This window comes from Alligator sinensis, unplaced genomic scaffold (genome assembly GCF_000455745.1).
Source record: "Alligator sinensis unplaced genomic scaffold, ASM45574v1 scaffold1241_1, whole genome shotgun sequence".
Taxonomy (NCBI): Eukaryota; Metazoa; Chordata; order Crocodylia; family Alligatoridae; genus Alligator; species Alligator sinensis.
The window spans coordinates 1,699,568-1,712,439 of NW_005842202.1; the positions used below are offsets into that span (position 1 = coordinate 1,699,568).

Here is a 12,872-nt window from a genome sequence, read left to right on the forward strand (position 1 = left end):
TTTTTCTGCCTGGGACAGCAGGGAGAGGGCGGGGGTGCGAAGTGGAGGAGGAGGAGGCGGATTATTCTTGCCTCTTGGCTTCTTTTTTCCAGCAAGACCTGCCCCCTGTGCTTGAGTTTGCTGGGAAAAGCCCCCAGTGCCCCCCCTGGGGCAGGTGGCAGTGAGAGGGGTGGGCGCGGGGCGTCCCCACACCAGCACCCCTGGGCGCCGCGTGCTCCATCCGCAGCCGACGCTCGCGTCTGGACGCGGTTGCAGGCAGGACCTGGTTTTCCCGCCTCAAAGCACTGGCCTGCACTTGGGCATCGTGTATCATTAACTCTCGCCCGCCGCCTGAGCCGCCTTTTCCTGCCCGCACGCCTGCATTCGCTTCGCCCTTCGCCCTGCGGCCGGGCGCCTCTCAGTATGAGCAGCATCTGCCCCAGAGCAGGCCAGGATCCGTCCCCCACCGTCTGCAATGCAAAGCCTCCTTCGCCGCTCAGTCTGCTCCATCCTTTCCCTTGCCACAAACACCCTCGCCGTCCGGTCGAGACCACCTTTGCTCCCGGCTGGATGCAGCAGCAGGGTCACGAGACGCCAGGGGACCCCCTCGGCGGCCCCGATACAGCCGCGTGCCCCTGCTTGCACCGCTCAGCAGAGCGGACAGAGGAAGGGGAAAAGCCCAACGAGGTTTCCGGTTGAGTTCGACGTTTTGATTTTCTTATAGCATGGACACAAAAGTCGCTCCAGGCCCGAAACCCTGGCTTTGGGCGTGCACGGCCCCTGGCCATTTTGACAGTCTCTTCTTTACAACACTCGCTTGGCGTGGCTCCTTCCCACAGAAAGGGCTGGTTTCACTGGAGGGCCAGGGGCTGGAAAGCACCCCGCGTGCGTCTCCCCGCCTGGGCACAGAGCACCAGGGGCTGGGAAGCCACGCAGCTCAGCGCCCGTACCGTAGCCGCGTGCCAGGCGGGTTCGTCTCTTATCGGGGCATGTGCTGCAGCCTCCAGTGCAATTAAATGCTAAAAATAGCTCCCAGTGGACGTGGGATCAGGAAGCAGTAACTAGGGCTCTTTGGGGCTGATTGCACCATATTTGAGCTAATCCCGGGAGGAGCATGACAAGGAGCATGTGATGGAGATAATGCCTCGAAGCAATCTCCCTTTTTATGAAATGACGGTGACAGAAACGGCTTAACCCGCTTCCCCATTACACAACCGCAGAGCCGCTCGCGGGGGAACAGCTGTCCGCCCCGCTCCGCACTGCCTGCGTCTGCCAGGATGCAGGAGATGCAGAGTTGTTCTGGACGTCCAGCTGCACTTACAAGGCTCCTAGCATGCAAGGACAGCAAATATCCCTGCTAATACATGCAGCGGCTGCGTCTCCCTCACATTTTGGCCGGACACTTGCCAGTCTTGGGCTATGTAATCATCCAGCTTTCCTCCTCGCCTTCCCCATGGTCGGATGCTGTCCACAGGTGCCTGCATTTTCCTCTGTGAACGTTCCTTAAACCAATGCAGGAGATGTAAACCCGTGCACCACGCAAGTCTCCTGCTCTAGCCTGGCAGACAGACCTCACATGGGAGTGAAGCTGCCCCCACCCAGCAAACTCAGCCCAAAGGCTTTAGGTGTGAGCTGCTTGCAGGCTGGAAGCCGTCCTCTGCTGTTCCTCCATGTCAGATTGCTTCATTCGGTTTGAGTGCCAGCTCTGCCATCAAACAGGGTGAAGGGAAAAGGAAAAACCTGCTTCCTCTATAAGCAGTAGGACAAGCGCTGAGTGCGTTCCCAGGGCCGGGAGAGGTGCCAGGTGGGAGTGCAGAAGTTTGGGTTATTTGTACAAGGCTGCAGAACAGACCCAGCAACTGTGTGAGCTTCCCCCACCCTGTCACTGTCCCATCCTCCTCCTCTGCACCATCCAGCAGGGCCAGGCTCACACAGCGGCTCTGGTCTGGCTCTCTCCAGCTGACCCACAGACTGCAAGGTTGCACTGCACAGCTGAGGGACCTTCTCACCACCCGTGCCATGATATTTACCATGGTTGAAAACCCAGTATCCAGCAATCAGCAGCTTAACTTGACCCTCTGCATTTCTAGAGGCCCAATTAAAATGGGATTGGCTGCTGTAATGGATGTGGCATGTGCCACGGCTGCCGTTACCTCCGGGTGGGGTGGCTGAAAGGGTTGGGGCAGGGCCCCCGCCTGCCGTTACCTCCGGCAGGGGCGTTTGCCATAGCCTCGTGCAGCTGTTGGGCCAGAGGAACGCCAGGCCTGGCAGGCAGAGAGGCAATGCATCCCCGGTCCTGCTGACATCGGTGGTGCAGCAGACGGCACCTCTGCAAACCAGGTTTCGATTTTTAACAACGCCCTAACCAGATATTTGCCTGCCAGAGGCGATACACACACACACGTGCATGCATGCAAAATGCTGGTGTCCATTTTTTAAGGGGCTTTAATCACCTGCTGGCTCGTAGGAGGCTTGGTTTCCTGGTGTCCTTATTACAAAAGCAGAACATTGCAAAAATAATTCATCTGAGTTGCAGCCGGGACTGCGAGAGGGGCTGCGTGTGGGAGCTGGGGGTGACGGAGGACAGGGGCAGGACCGACTACAGGGGCAGGGCCAGGGGCACCTGACACAGAGAGAGTGAGTTCCATATGGCACTGTCAGCACGAGACACTTCCACAGGAGTGCCCGGGCCGGGGCCAGGGGTACCAGCGCCAGGCATCCGCAGTATGCAAAGGGCATGGCCTGAACCGAGGGTGAAACGTCCAAAAGGGACAGAGGTGGATTCTGCGAACTAGCAGCTGTGGAGCGCAGTTCCCCTGGCTGCAGCCTTCCCTGGGGCACCTCGAGCTGCAATAGCCCTGGCATTGCACCAGCCTCAGAGCTGGGAGCCCAGGGCATTTTGCATGGGCAGCAGAGGCCAGAGGGCATGGCATTACCCTCCCGGGCGCCAGGGAGTTTCCTCCACTGCAAGTCAGTGACTGAGAAATGCCATGAACCAACCTTTCAGAGACCCAAGGCTCCCACTCCACTGGCTCCCCACGGCCTGCTGCCCATGCCACGCACAAGGACCTCTCCAGCCCAGAGTGAGCAGCCTCTGGGCGAAGGGTTTGGGGCACCCCTATGGCTGGGCAGCAGCCTGCCTTCCCTGGCCCACCCCCACGCTCAGGGGGATGCAAGCAGCAGGCTCCTTCCTGCTGGGGCCCCTCCTGCCGTGCCATGTTGGGGTGCAGCTTAGACACCGATGTCCTGGGCTTGCAGCTCGGAGCTCCTCTCTTCCATGATGTTGGGGATGTTGAGCCTGGCCAGGACATCCTCGCTGGGCCCCTCCCCTGGCAGGTCCTCGATGAGCTCGGTGGAAACACAGGGCTGCAACATGTGGTCCCAGTAGAGGCTCAGGGTGGAGCGGTCCTGGTGCTCCATCTCCCTCATTTCATACATCTCCTTGGCACTGACCACCGGGGTCTGCACCTCAAAGGTCTTCTCGAAGCGGCTGTAGTCAACACGGAAAGCCCCTTTCTCCAGGGACATGCAGGGCTCAAATCGGTATCCCCAGAGGATCTCGTCCTCCACGTACGAGGTCCGGGCTTGACACGTCATCCCTGCGGGGGGAAGGAAGCAGGTGCAGTCAGGACCATGAACCGGATGCATCGTGATGCCCGGTGAAAGGACACAGCCTTCCTGCCTCAGGGCATAGGACAGCCTCTACCTGGGGTCAGGAGGACGCTTCCTTGGGGACAGGATGTATCGTCCCTGGATGCTGCCACAGACAGAGGCTGGGTATGTGGGATAGTCCTGGCCAACCTGGTCTGCATCAGAGCACTAGGTCTGGTGGGGAAAGGGAGCTGGAGCACAGGCTGAGACCCACACCACTGAGGCCTATGGATTTGCAGTGATACCCACAGGAGCCCCTCCACGATTAGACCTGCACAGACAAAACTGTCTGGGCACCTGGACCTAAAGCGAGACTGGCCCGTGGGCTGATACGCACGCAGCAGGCGACCTCCACCCACGCTGGCTCCAGCTGTGGGGACCAGGAGGAACCCAACCCTCGTCTGCTCTCTCTGTGGTTGCAGGAGAACAGGACCCACTCTCACTCCAACAGCGATGCATGCTGGGGTTGCGGTCAGACTCCAGTGGCCCGACAGCATCCCTCGCATCTGCAGTCATCTTCCCATACGTGTCACCATGACAAAAGGCAAGAGTGGCCACGGGGACCAGCCTTTAGGGAACAACCCAGTGCTGGATGCAGCGGCATGCCCCTCCCCTACTGCTTTGCTACCAGATTTTAAGTAGGCTCATCTCCCCTTGCAGAGGGTCCCTGCTCAAGGACACTCCTCCCCAAGGCCATCACACCTGACTCTTGCAGGGTTTTGCCCTCAGGATGGGCTGCCCTGTGCTGAAAAGCAGCACAACTCTTCCAGCCCCGTCCTCCCAGGGAGGGGATACCCCACCGTCCTCATGCAGGGTTGCCAGCTCCGTCACCAGCTCCTCGCACAAGCTGGGCAGGAGATGCAAGGTGGCCACAGTCCTTTTCCATCCTTTTTTCTGACTGTGGAAGCCCGAGACAAGTGACCAGCAGGGGGAACCCAAAGTGGCCGCCTTGCCCAGAGCTCCCGGGCGCTGCTGGATGGTGCCGCTGGGCCACGAGTCCAGCCCTGCACTGAGGCAGGAGATGGATACGGGACGGGCACCGCACAGAACTAGGGGAGAAGAGAGGCGGGTCAAGAACACCACCCACCTGCATAGGGAAAAGGATGCTTCAATGCCCACAATGACCAGGAGAGGGACATGCCCTGTGCTGTCATCCCTCCACACCCCCACAATCACCGTGTCCCTACACCTGCATTTGAGAAGGGAGAGCCAGGGAAGGCGAGGCCTCGAGGGATACAGGCCTTTCACATGCACAGAGCTGCCTGGGGGAACTGCTGGTAATGGGAAGAGAGCTGTGCCCACCTGCAAGTGCCATGGACCCCATGGACTTCCTTGCTTTTTGCCCAGGAGCAGATGCATCCTAGAAGGGCCCGTGCGTGTTTCCAGCACACACCTTTCCCTTCGGAGGATGCTGGACACGTGCTTTGCTCCCTGTGCTGTGAGGCCGCCCAGGCTCTGCGTAGCCGCTTGTGCCAGGAGCTGCCTGGCCGGCTGGTTCACGACTGAGTGTCGTGATCTGCAGACACTCAGTCTGCAGATCACGACAGCACGTTACCCCAGTCTTGTGGGTTTTGCAGGGATTAAGAGCCATGCCAGGAGGGCAGAAGGGGCCATGGCATTCCCCGCTGCACGGCAATGGGTGCACAGGGCTTCTTGCCCGCGGTTCCTGCCTCCTGCTGCCCTCGGGCAGGCCTGCGGGCTGACTCCTCACCTCGCGTGGTGCCAGGTGCCATGGATGGGCCTTCCCCGATCCCTGCCACCCCTGCCTTGCTGAGCAAGAGGCTGACAGGTCAGGCCACTAGGCTCCTGATCCTCATCAGCTCCCAGCTCTTCCTCTCCAAAGCATCTCACCAGCCCCCGCGGCATGATTGCACAGCAGGCAGGGGCATGGATTCTCCCTCCATGGGCTGCCCCACCAGGCCCAGAGAAGTTGAGGGAGGGATTAGAATACCCATTTCTCAGATTGGGTAAATCAAGGCATGAAGGGATAAAGTGACTTGCCAGGGAAACAGGTTGGGGGCTCTAGAGTGAAGCCAGCACTTCCTCTCCTCCAGCAGCTGTTACCCAGCAGTCTGGGAATTCACCTGGGTGTAACATGTGCAGCCTGCGGCTCCAGGAGAGGGAACACCATCCCACCCGCTGGGCCCCATTCACCCCCCCAAAGCACTCACCCGTGGCTTCCACAATGCCCTCGAGGATCACGATGATTTCAAACTGTTCCCTCTTGAGCGACTCGGCTGACATGTCCCAGAAGGGGCTGTGGTCATTGATGATGTGGCAGATGATCTGCGGCTCGACCAGGAAGAGCCTGTCCTCACCCGTGTCGTAGCCCAGGTTCAGCTCCGACTGCTCCAGCGGGATGAACTCCCCTTCCTTGGTCTGCCTGGACTTGATCAGCTTGGCCCGGATCTTGGCGTCCACCATGTGGCTGTCCCGGAGGTCCCCGATGCGGAACATGAGGCAGAGCTTCTCGTCCCGATGGGAGATGACGCACTGCTTGCTGAAGATTAAGGTCTGGGCACGCTTCTTGGGCCGGGAGATCTTGACAAACATGCAGCCCACCATGAGGGCGTCGATCATGGACCCGATGATGGACTGGATCATCAGCAGAATGACCCCCTCGGCACAATTGGCTGTCACCATCCGGGAGCCGTAGCCGATGGTCCTCTGACTTTCCACAGAGAAAAGTAAGGCAGAGAGGAAACTGTCCACGTTCTCGATGCAAGCCTTCCACTCGGGGTCTCCTATGTGGTTGACGTCGTCTCTGACCCAGACGTCAAAGAAATAGATGATGCCGAAGACCAGCCAGGTGATGATGTAGCACATCATGAAGACGAAGAGGAACCAGCGGTACTTGAGGTCCACGATGGTGGTGAAGATGTCCGACAGGAACCTCTTCTTCTCCTGGATGCGGCCCAGGTTCACCTGGCACTTGCCCACCTTGGTCACGTAGCGCTGCCGCTGCTGCTTGTTGGACAAGCTGAACTGGCGGTCGTCATCGATGAGCTTGCAGCGCCGGCTCTGGGACTTGTCTGAAGTGGGGATGGAGACGATGCTGCGGGTGGGTGTTTTGCTGCGTGTCGTGTTGGGGATGTTGGGCGCGCTGAGGGCATGCCGGGGGTACCACCGGGTGTTGATGTCCCGGAGCGGGGGCTGCGGCTCATTGCGGGATGCCCGCCGGTACCTGGGCAGGTCCTCCGTGTTGATGGAGACGCTGGGGCGGTGCTTGGCGGGCGCAGCCGCCTCTGTGCCCATCGGCTCCATCGTGCTGAGCCTCCTTTGTGCAACGGAGCGGTCCTTGGGGCTGCAGGGCAGGGGCAGGAAGTGGGACGACAGGGCACTTCTCCTGGTGGCGGTGGGCTCCGGCAGCAGCTGGGTTTCTTCCGACAGCCCCGTGGGAATGACCATCACTTCAGGCTATGGGGGAGATGAGAACAAGTCAGCTGGATTGCAGCCCTCACCAGGTCGGGGCACCACCAGCAAAACCCAAAGAAGCAGGCTCCTGCGTCCAGCTGAACCAGCAGCAGGGAGGCCAAATGGAGATGCTCCTCCACCCCATGCCCTGACTCTGGGGCCAATGCCCTGGCAGCGTGTCCCCACCCTGCCCGGAGCCACCTGGACTCACCAGGGTGGCTATGGGAAGCAGGGCAGGAGCAGGGTCCAGTGGGCCAGGACGCCATGCCCACCCCCTAACACGAGGCCGGCGGCCCTACCTTCTGCGGGAAGGTGCCGTAGCGGCTGGTGTCGGTCGGGGGCCGGGGCAGGTAGGCCAGCATGTGCTTGGCCGTAGGCATCTGCGCCGGGGGGATGGATTTCCGGCGGCTCCGGGACTCCTCGTACGTCAGCCGGCAGCTGCCCACGTCGTTGTGCACGCAGAGGCCGTTGTCCTGCCGCAGCTCCATGTTGCTGCTGGTGACGGGCAGCACCATGGCTGAGCCGGGTGGGCAGGTGGGCCTAGCCCAGTGCTTTGCACCTTCGCCAGGGAGGAACCCTGCCCGGGGAAACACAAAGAGGAGGCTTAGGTTAGCTGGGGGACCCCCTGATAAAGGCACCTTGCCATCCGAGGGGCCGGGCTCCTCCTGCTAGGCTGGGGAGCCAGTCAAGGTCCTTCACCAGCCTCCAGTCTGGCCTGCGAGAACGTGTGGCTGCAGGCAGCTCAGTCCGTGAGACTCACCGGCACTGTCTGCTCACAGGGGCCATGCTGCCTGCATAAGCACATGTCGTTTAAAGCCTCTGGACCCATATGCAGAGCTACCGGGGAGCTCAGGCTTCATCTCTAATGCCAGGTAGCCCCGGTCACTATAACTACCACAAGCTTCATCAATCCCACAGCACCTACCACCCCGCACAGCTCCTGCGGGAGATCGTTGTCTCTGCATTATACACAGGGACCTGAGGCACAGAGAGAGCAAGCAACTTGCCCAAGGTCACTGGGGGAGTCTGTGGCAGAGCTGGGTCCTAGTCCCAAGCATTTAAGCCAGCCCCTAACACTTGGAGACCTCTAAGGGGAGGATTTTCTTTGGGGGTGCACAGCATCTAACACAAGCCAGGCACTTTTAAGACCTAACACTCATCACGGCTATAATCTCATGCCTGACTGCTGCAGAGACACCAGTTTCTGTCGGCCAGGATGGACAGCCCTGGGGTGGACTCTCCTGCTGTTAAGGAGCAAAACAGCCAGCACCGCTATTTGCCCTGAAGATCACAGCAGAACGGGGTGGCACTTACTCGGTTTGGGGCTGGGCCTGTGTGGACATTTGTGCACCCACCTCCCATGCCATGCTCCAGTAACACTGCAGAGCATGTACATCGGGGCGCGGTGGGAGGAAGCCAAGGCCTGGCCGAACTGCAGGATTTTTCATTAGCACGGCAGCAGCACCCTGTGCCGGATCCAGATGCAATCTGGGCCGAGGGCAGGGTGGGATTAGCACAGCCAGACGCAAATCCCTGAAAATGAGTCCGGGCAGCTCATTGCTTCCTGTGATTGCTTTGGTTTCCTTCCCCCTCTGCCAAAGGGACAGGCCAGCTGCAAAGGTCTTGCACCAAGCCGCTGGGCTATGTAGGAGACAGCTCCATGGATGGAGAGCAGCACCAGGCCCTTCGTCCGTCTCGCGATGCCAAAAGAGCCTCAGCGCTTTGTCTCGGGAGGGCTCGCCACACTGCAGGTGTCACAATGCATATCTTCATAGAAAGGGAAGTTGGATGCGGCCCAAAACACTACTTAGAAATGCAAACACCGCTGGAGGCGTCTCCGCGGGCTGGCAGGATCCTCAGCCATGCACCGTGGCTGCTGCGTCTCCCTGGATCTCCCCTCCACCTGGGGCCGGGTGCTCCAGGCTGGATGCCTGCCAGCCACAGAAGCCTCTTTGTCAGAACCGGTTTCCAGAACGAGTGTCAACACGGATCGGTGCGGCTTGCGGTCTGGCACCGCAGCTCCCTGCCCCCCGCCGGCGAGGCCCACGTCCGGCCCCTGGCCCCGCAGTCGTGACACCCCATCAGGCAGGGAAACATCACAGTCCCCTCATGCCAGGGGGACTTCAGGAGGGAGGGAAGGGAGTCATGGCTTGCAGGTGGTGTTCGGTACCTCCGCAGAGCGCTGCGGTCCCTGCCAGAGCTACGTGGCAATAGCTGAGGCTTCACGTGGGCGTTAGCAGCTGGGACTGCAAGCACCTTTCCCACGACTGGGGTCCTGGCCCATGACCCAGTGACCGTGAGATGATGGGGCAGCTACCGTGGATCAGCTGGCAAGCGGTCAATCCCCGTCCTCTTTTAACACATGGGAAACCTTCGGCCTACGGAAGTCTCCAGCCATTGAGCAAAAAAGCCTGAGCACAGCAGCATCGGTAGAGCTGCCACCCAAGTGTCTTGCTGCTGGGAGATGGCTTCTGCCCTCTCCCAGGAATGGGAAACGGGGGATAGTTTCCCCTTTAATTCACAACGTGCTGGGGTGGGTGAATGCAGGCCGCCAGGACAACATGGGGGGATGATTTCCAAGCAGGCTTTCCAACCGCTGTCCCACAGCTCTGCGGTCAGGGAAGTGCCCTGACCTGACTGCGGCCCCTCCACCCATGGCTTTCAGTGAAAACCGCATTGCAAGACCCCCACGTTCCCCGCTAACCACCCCCTGCTTTGCAGTCGGCTCTGTCAGGTTGGCACCCTGGAGTGACTGCAGCACCTCCCCTCCTCTGTACCGGGTCCCTACAACTCTTGAGCAAGCCAGGTCACCCCCAGCCCCAGGGGCTCGCACCGCCGTGCTCCCACACCTCAGCACCCGGAGGCACAGAGGCAAAGGGGATTGCTAGCTCTTGTTCCTGGGCTCCTCCGTGCCGCCCAACTGCATCCAAGAAAGGCAAAGAGTTAGAAAGCACAAGAGTCCCAAGGACAGGGCAGTACCAAGGGCTGGGGTCTGGGGACATGCCTCACCGGGGTGGCGGGGCAGCCTGCATTAAGATAATGGGGTTAAGGCTGATCGGAGCCGTGGAGCTGTGTTTGGTTACACTGCCATAGCAGATGGCTAAGCCAATTACCTGCTATAATAGCCTTGCGTGGGCGGGGGACCGGAGGCAGGTCCTTCCCGCGGGCACGGCCACTCCACAGGAGGCCACTCAGCCTTCACTGGCGATGCCCGGGGCTCTGCCAACTGCCTGGAGAGTGGGAAAGGCTGTCCATCTCCAGCAGGCCTTGCCTGGCAAAGCCACCCTTCCAGCCCCTATGATAACATGTTGGTTGCTGGAAGGCGCAGGCTGGAGGCAATGCCGGGAGGCTGAATGGACAGGCGCAGGGAAAGACCCCTTCCCAGTGGGACTCGGGTGGGCATCCCATGACGAGTTACGGGCCCGATCCGGCTCCCAGAGGTGCATCAGGGCGGATGGGCCTCACAGGACTCAGTGCAGAGCCAAGGGATCTCCCGCCCCTCTTCTTATTAGTTGCATGAACAGCAGCTTATGGGCCATCTCCTCCTCCCAGAGACCCCTTCTCCCATCCCACGCTCAGGCACAATCATCAACTGGCCACGAGACTCCACGAGGGAGCTGGCAGCTGTGCAAACTCACCAGTCGTGCGGCACCAAGGCAGCTCGGCTTGGTTGAACCTGCCAGGGATGAGTCCGTTGTACAGGCAAGCCCAGGGCACTGGTCTGAGCTGGAGCCGGGGGCAAGTGCCACCAGGAGCACCGCTGCTGGGTAAACTGAGCCCACTCCCCTGCTTGCAAACCAGCCGGGTGCCTGGCAGCCATCACGGGAGGAACTGCAGGCAAACATGCACCAGCCTGTGGGCTGCTTGCAATGCCTGAGCTGGTGGGAGCCTGGGGAGGAAGCTGTGCAACAGGGGCACTCAAATGGTGCCCGCTTCTCTCCCCTGAATGGAGGGGCTGAGCTTGTGTGACCCATGCGGTCTCCTGCCATTAATGGTGCTCAGCCTTCAGGACCGAAACGGTCCCTTCAAGGAGAAGCACTTGGGTGAGGTTCAATAAAAAATAAGGGAACGAGGCCCTGGAGATGGCACCCAAGCCCCTGCGGCACCTCTCCCCCATCCCAGGCTGGGGCTGATCTCAGAACAAGTGACTGGCCTTAATCAGTGCCCTGCTCCTGCCCGCAGAGACCTGGCGTGTGGCTCTCACAGGCCCATGCGGGAGGGGAGCAGACCTCCGCTCAACTGAGCTGCATCCGCAGCAGAAACGGAGGCAAAAGACAGCGCTTTCCAAAAGCGCTGAGGGGATTTAGGAACACAGGCCCTGCCACGGGGGTGTAGGAGCACTCTTGTGCAACTCCCTCTAAACTCAGGACTTTTCTGGGGTTAGGAACTCCTTTAGCATCCCACAACACCGGTCCTGCCACCCCACCCGGGCCCAGGTCCCTCTCCTAACCATGCACGCTGTTCCTGCAATAGACCACGCATGTGCTGGTGGGGCACATAGTATGCAGCTGAACACACCCGTGCGTGCACACACACACACACACACACACACACACACTCTCTCTCTCTCTCTCTCTCTGCTCAGGCCTCGTGGAAGTGGCCAGCACGGCTCTCCTCCGAGATGGCCTCCTCTCTGCAGTGCAGATACTGACCGCCGTGCGCCAGCCCTGCACTCGCGCTGCCTCGGGAGGTGTCACTGCCAGAGTCAGCCATGCCCAGGGTGTAACCGCTGTAGCAATGCCAGTGCCCAAGGCAGCCAGCGATCGACATAGCCTGGGCAGGACAATGGCCCTAGATGCCTTGTTCGGCCACTACCCTGCCCTGTGGCCATGGGCAAGCCCCGCATCCCTCTCCAGACCTGTTTCTCCTCCCAGCCTTGGTTTAGCAAGTCCTTCAGAGCAGGGCCCGTCTTTGCAATGGGGCTCTGGTCACAGCTGGGGCATCTGGGATCCAGGGAGCAACATCTCCCCCCAAGGGCTAGCAGGGAGCTGCCTGGTTAGCCTTCCCATCACTCAGCCCCTGGCCTGTGGCACCAACAAAAGCCACCAACAAGACAAGGCTTGGTCCCTCCTGGAGGGCAGGACCTCAGGTCTCCTTAGGAGTGTCGCACAGTATTTGTGACTGCCCCTCACCAGACACTGGCAGCGAATCGCTGCATGGGCAGCACAAGTGTGATCGGCAGGCCAAGTCCCTGGGACAATGCCTTTGCTCTGCTTTTGTGGCAGCTCCAGGCCTCCTCCATGCCAGGTCCAAGGACATCGCTGCCAGGGCAAGGGGCACTGGGCTGGTCTGTCCGAGATGCACATTGCTGCCCCAGGAAGAGCTGGATGGAGCCTGGCTGTGCTGGGCCCAGCAGAGCTCCCCCTTCACCTTGCTTGATGCAAAGAGAAGCAGCTCAGCTCAGCTCAGCTCAGCACCCCGCACCTGAGATGTCCCCTCCCCTGAGCCGGCATCACCCACCTTGCTCCTTCCACCCCGTCGGAGACCCATCTACAATGGAGGACCCAGTGGCACACCGGGGTAGGACGGGGAATCCCAGTGCCACTCAGCTGGCAACTCCCTTGCCCGCTTGGCTTGCAACATCAGGCTCAATCCCAGCAAAAGAAGTGCTCGTGATGCTGCGTTCCTGGAAGTCCAGCCTGGAAAGTCAGTGCTGCTCCTGGCAGAACAGAGCCCGCCTGCCGCATAGAGCCGTGCACCCATGCCTCCCACCACAGCGCCTGCTGCCGGGGCACAGGGGAAGCTGCGAGGCCGGCCCATGTACAGCGCCATGCGCGTCCTGGAGTGCTCCAGGTCCTCCCACCAAGGGCAGAGAAGAAGCAGCCAGA

The 12,872-nt window shown here is 60.5% G+C and overlaps 1 protein-coding gene across 1 annotated transcript; it reads right to left on the reverse strand.

Annotated features, from left to right (window-relative positions):
• Nucleotides 1-2,414: 2,414 nt before the first annotated feature.
• Nucleotides 2,415-12,519, reverse strand: LOC102376124 (G protein-activated inward rectifier potassium channel 4-like). Its single transcript, XM_025207613.1, has 4 exons — nt 12,505-12,519; nt 7,344-7,621; nt 5,802-7,047; nt 2,415-3,578 (listed from the first exon to the last, which is right to left on the reverse strand). Exons 2-4 carry the CDS (start codon nt 7,557-7,559, stop codon nt 3,211-3,213), a joined length of 1,830 nt encoding a protein of 609 aa, XP_025063398.1. The 5' UTR covers nt 7,560-7,621; nt 12,505-12,519; the 3' UTR covers nt 2,415-3,210.
• Nucleotides 12,520-12,872: the final 353 nt, after the last annotated feature.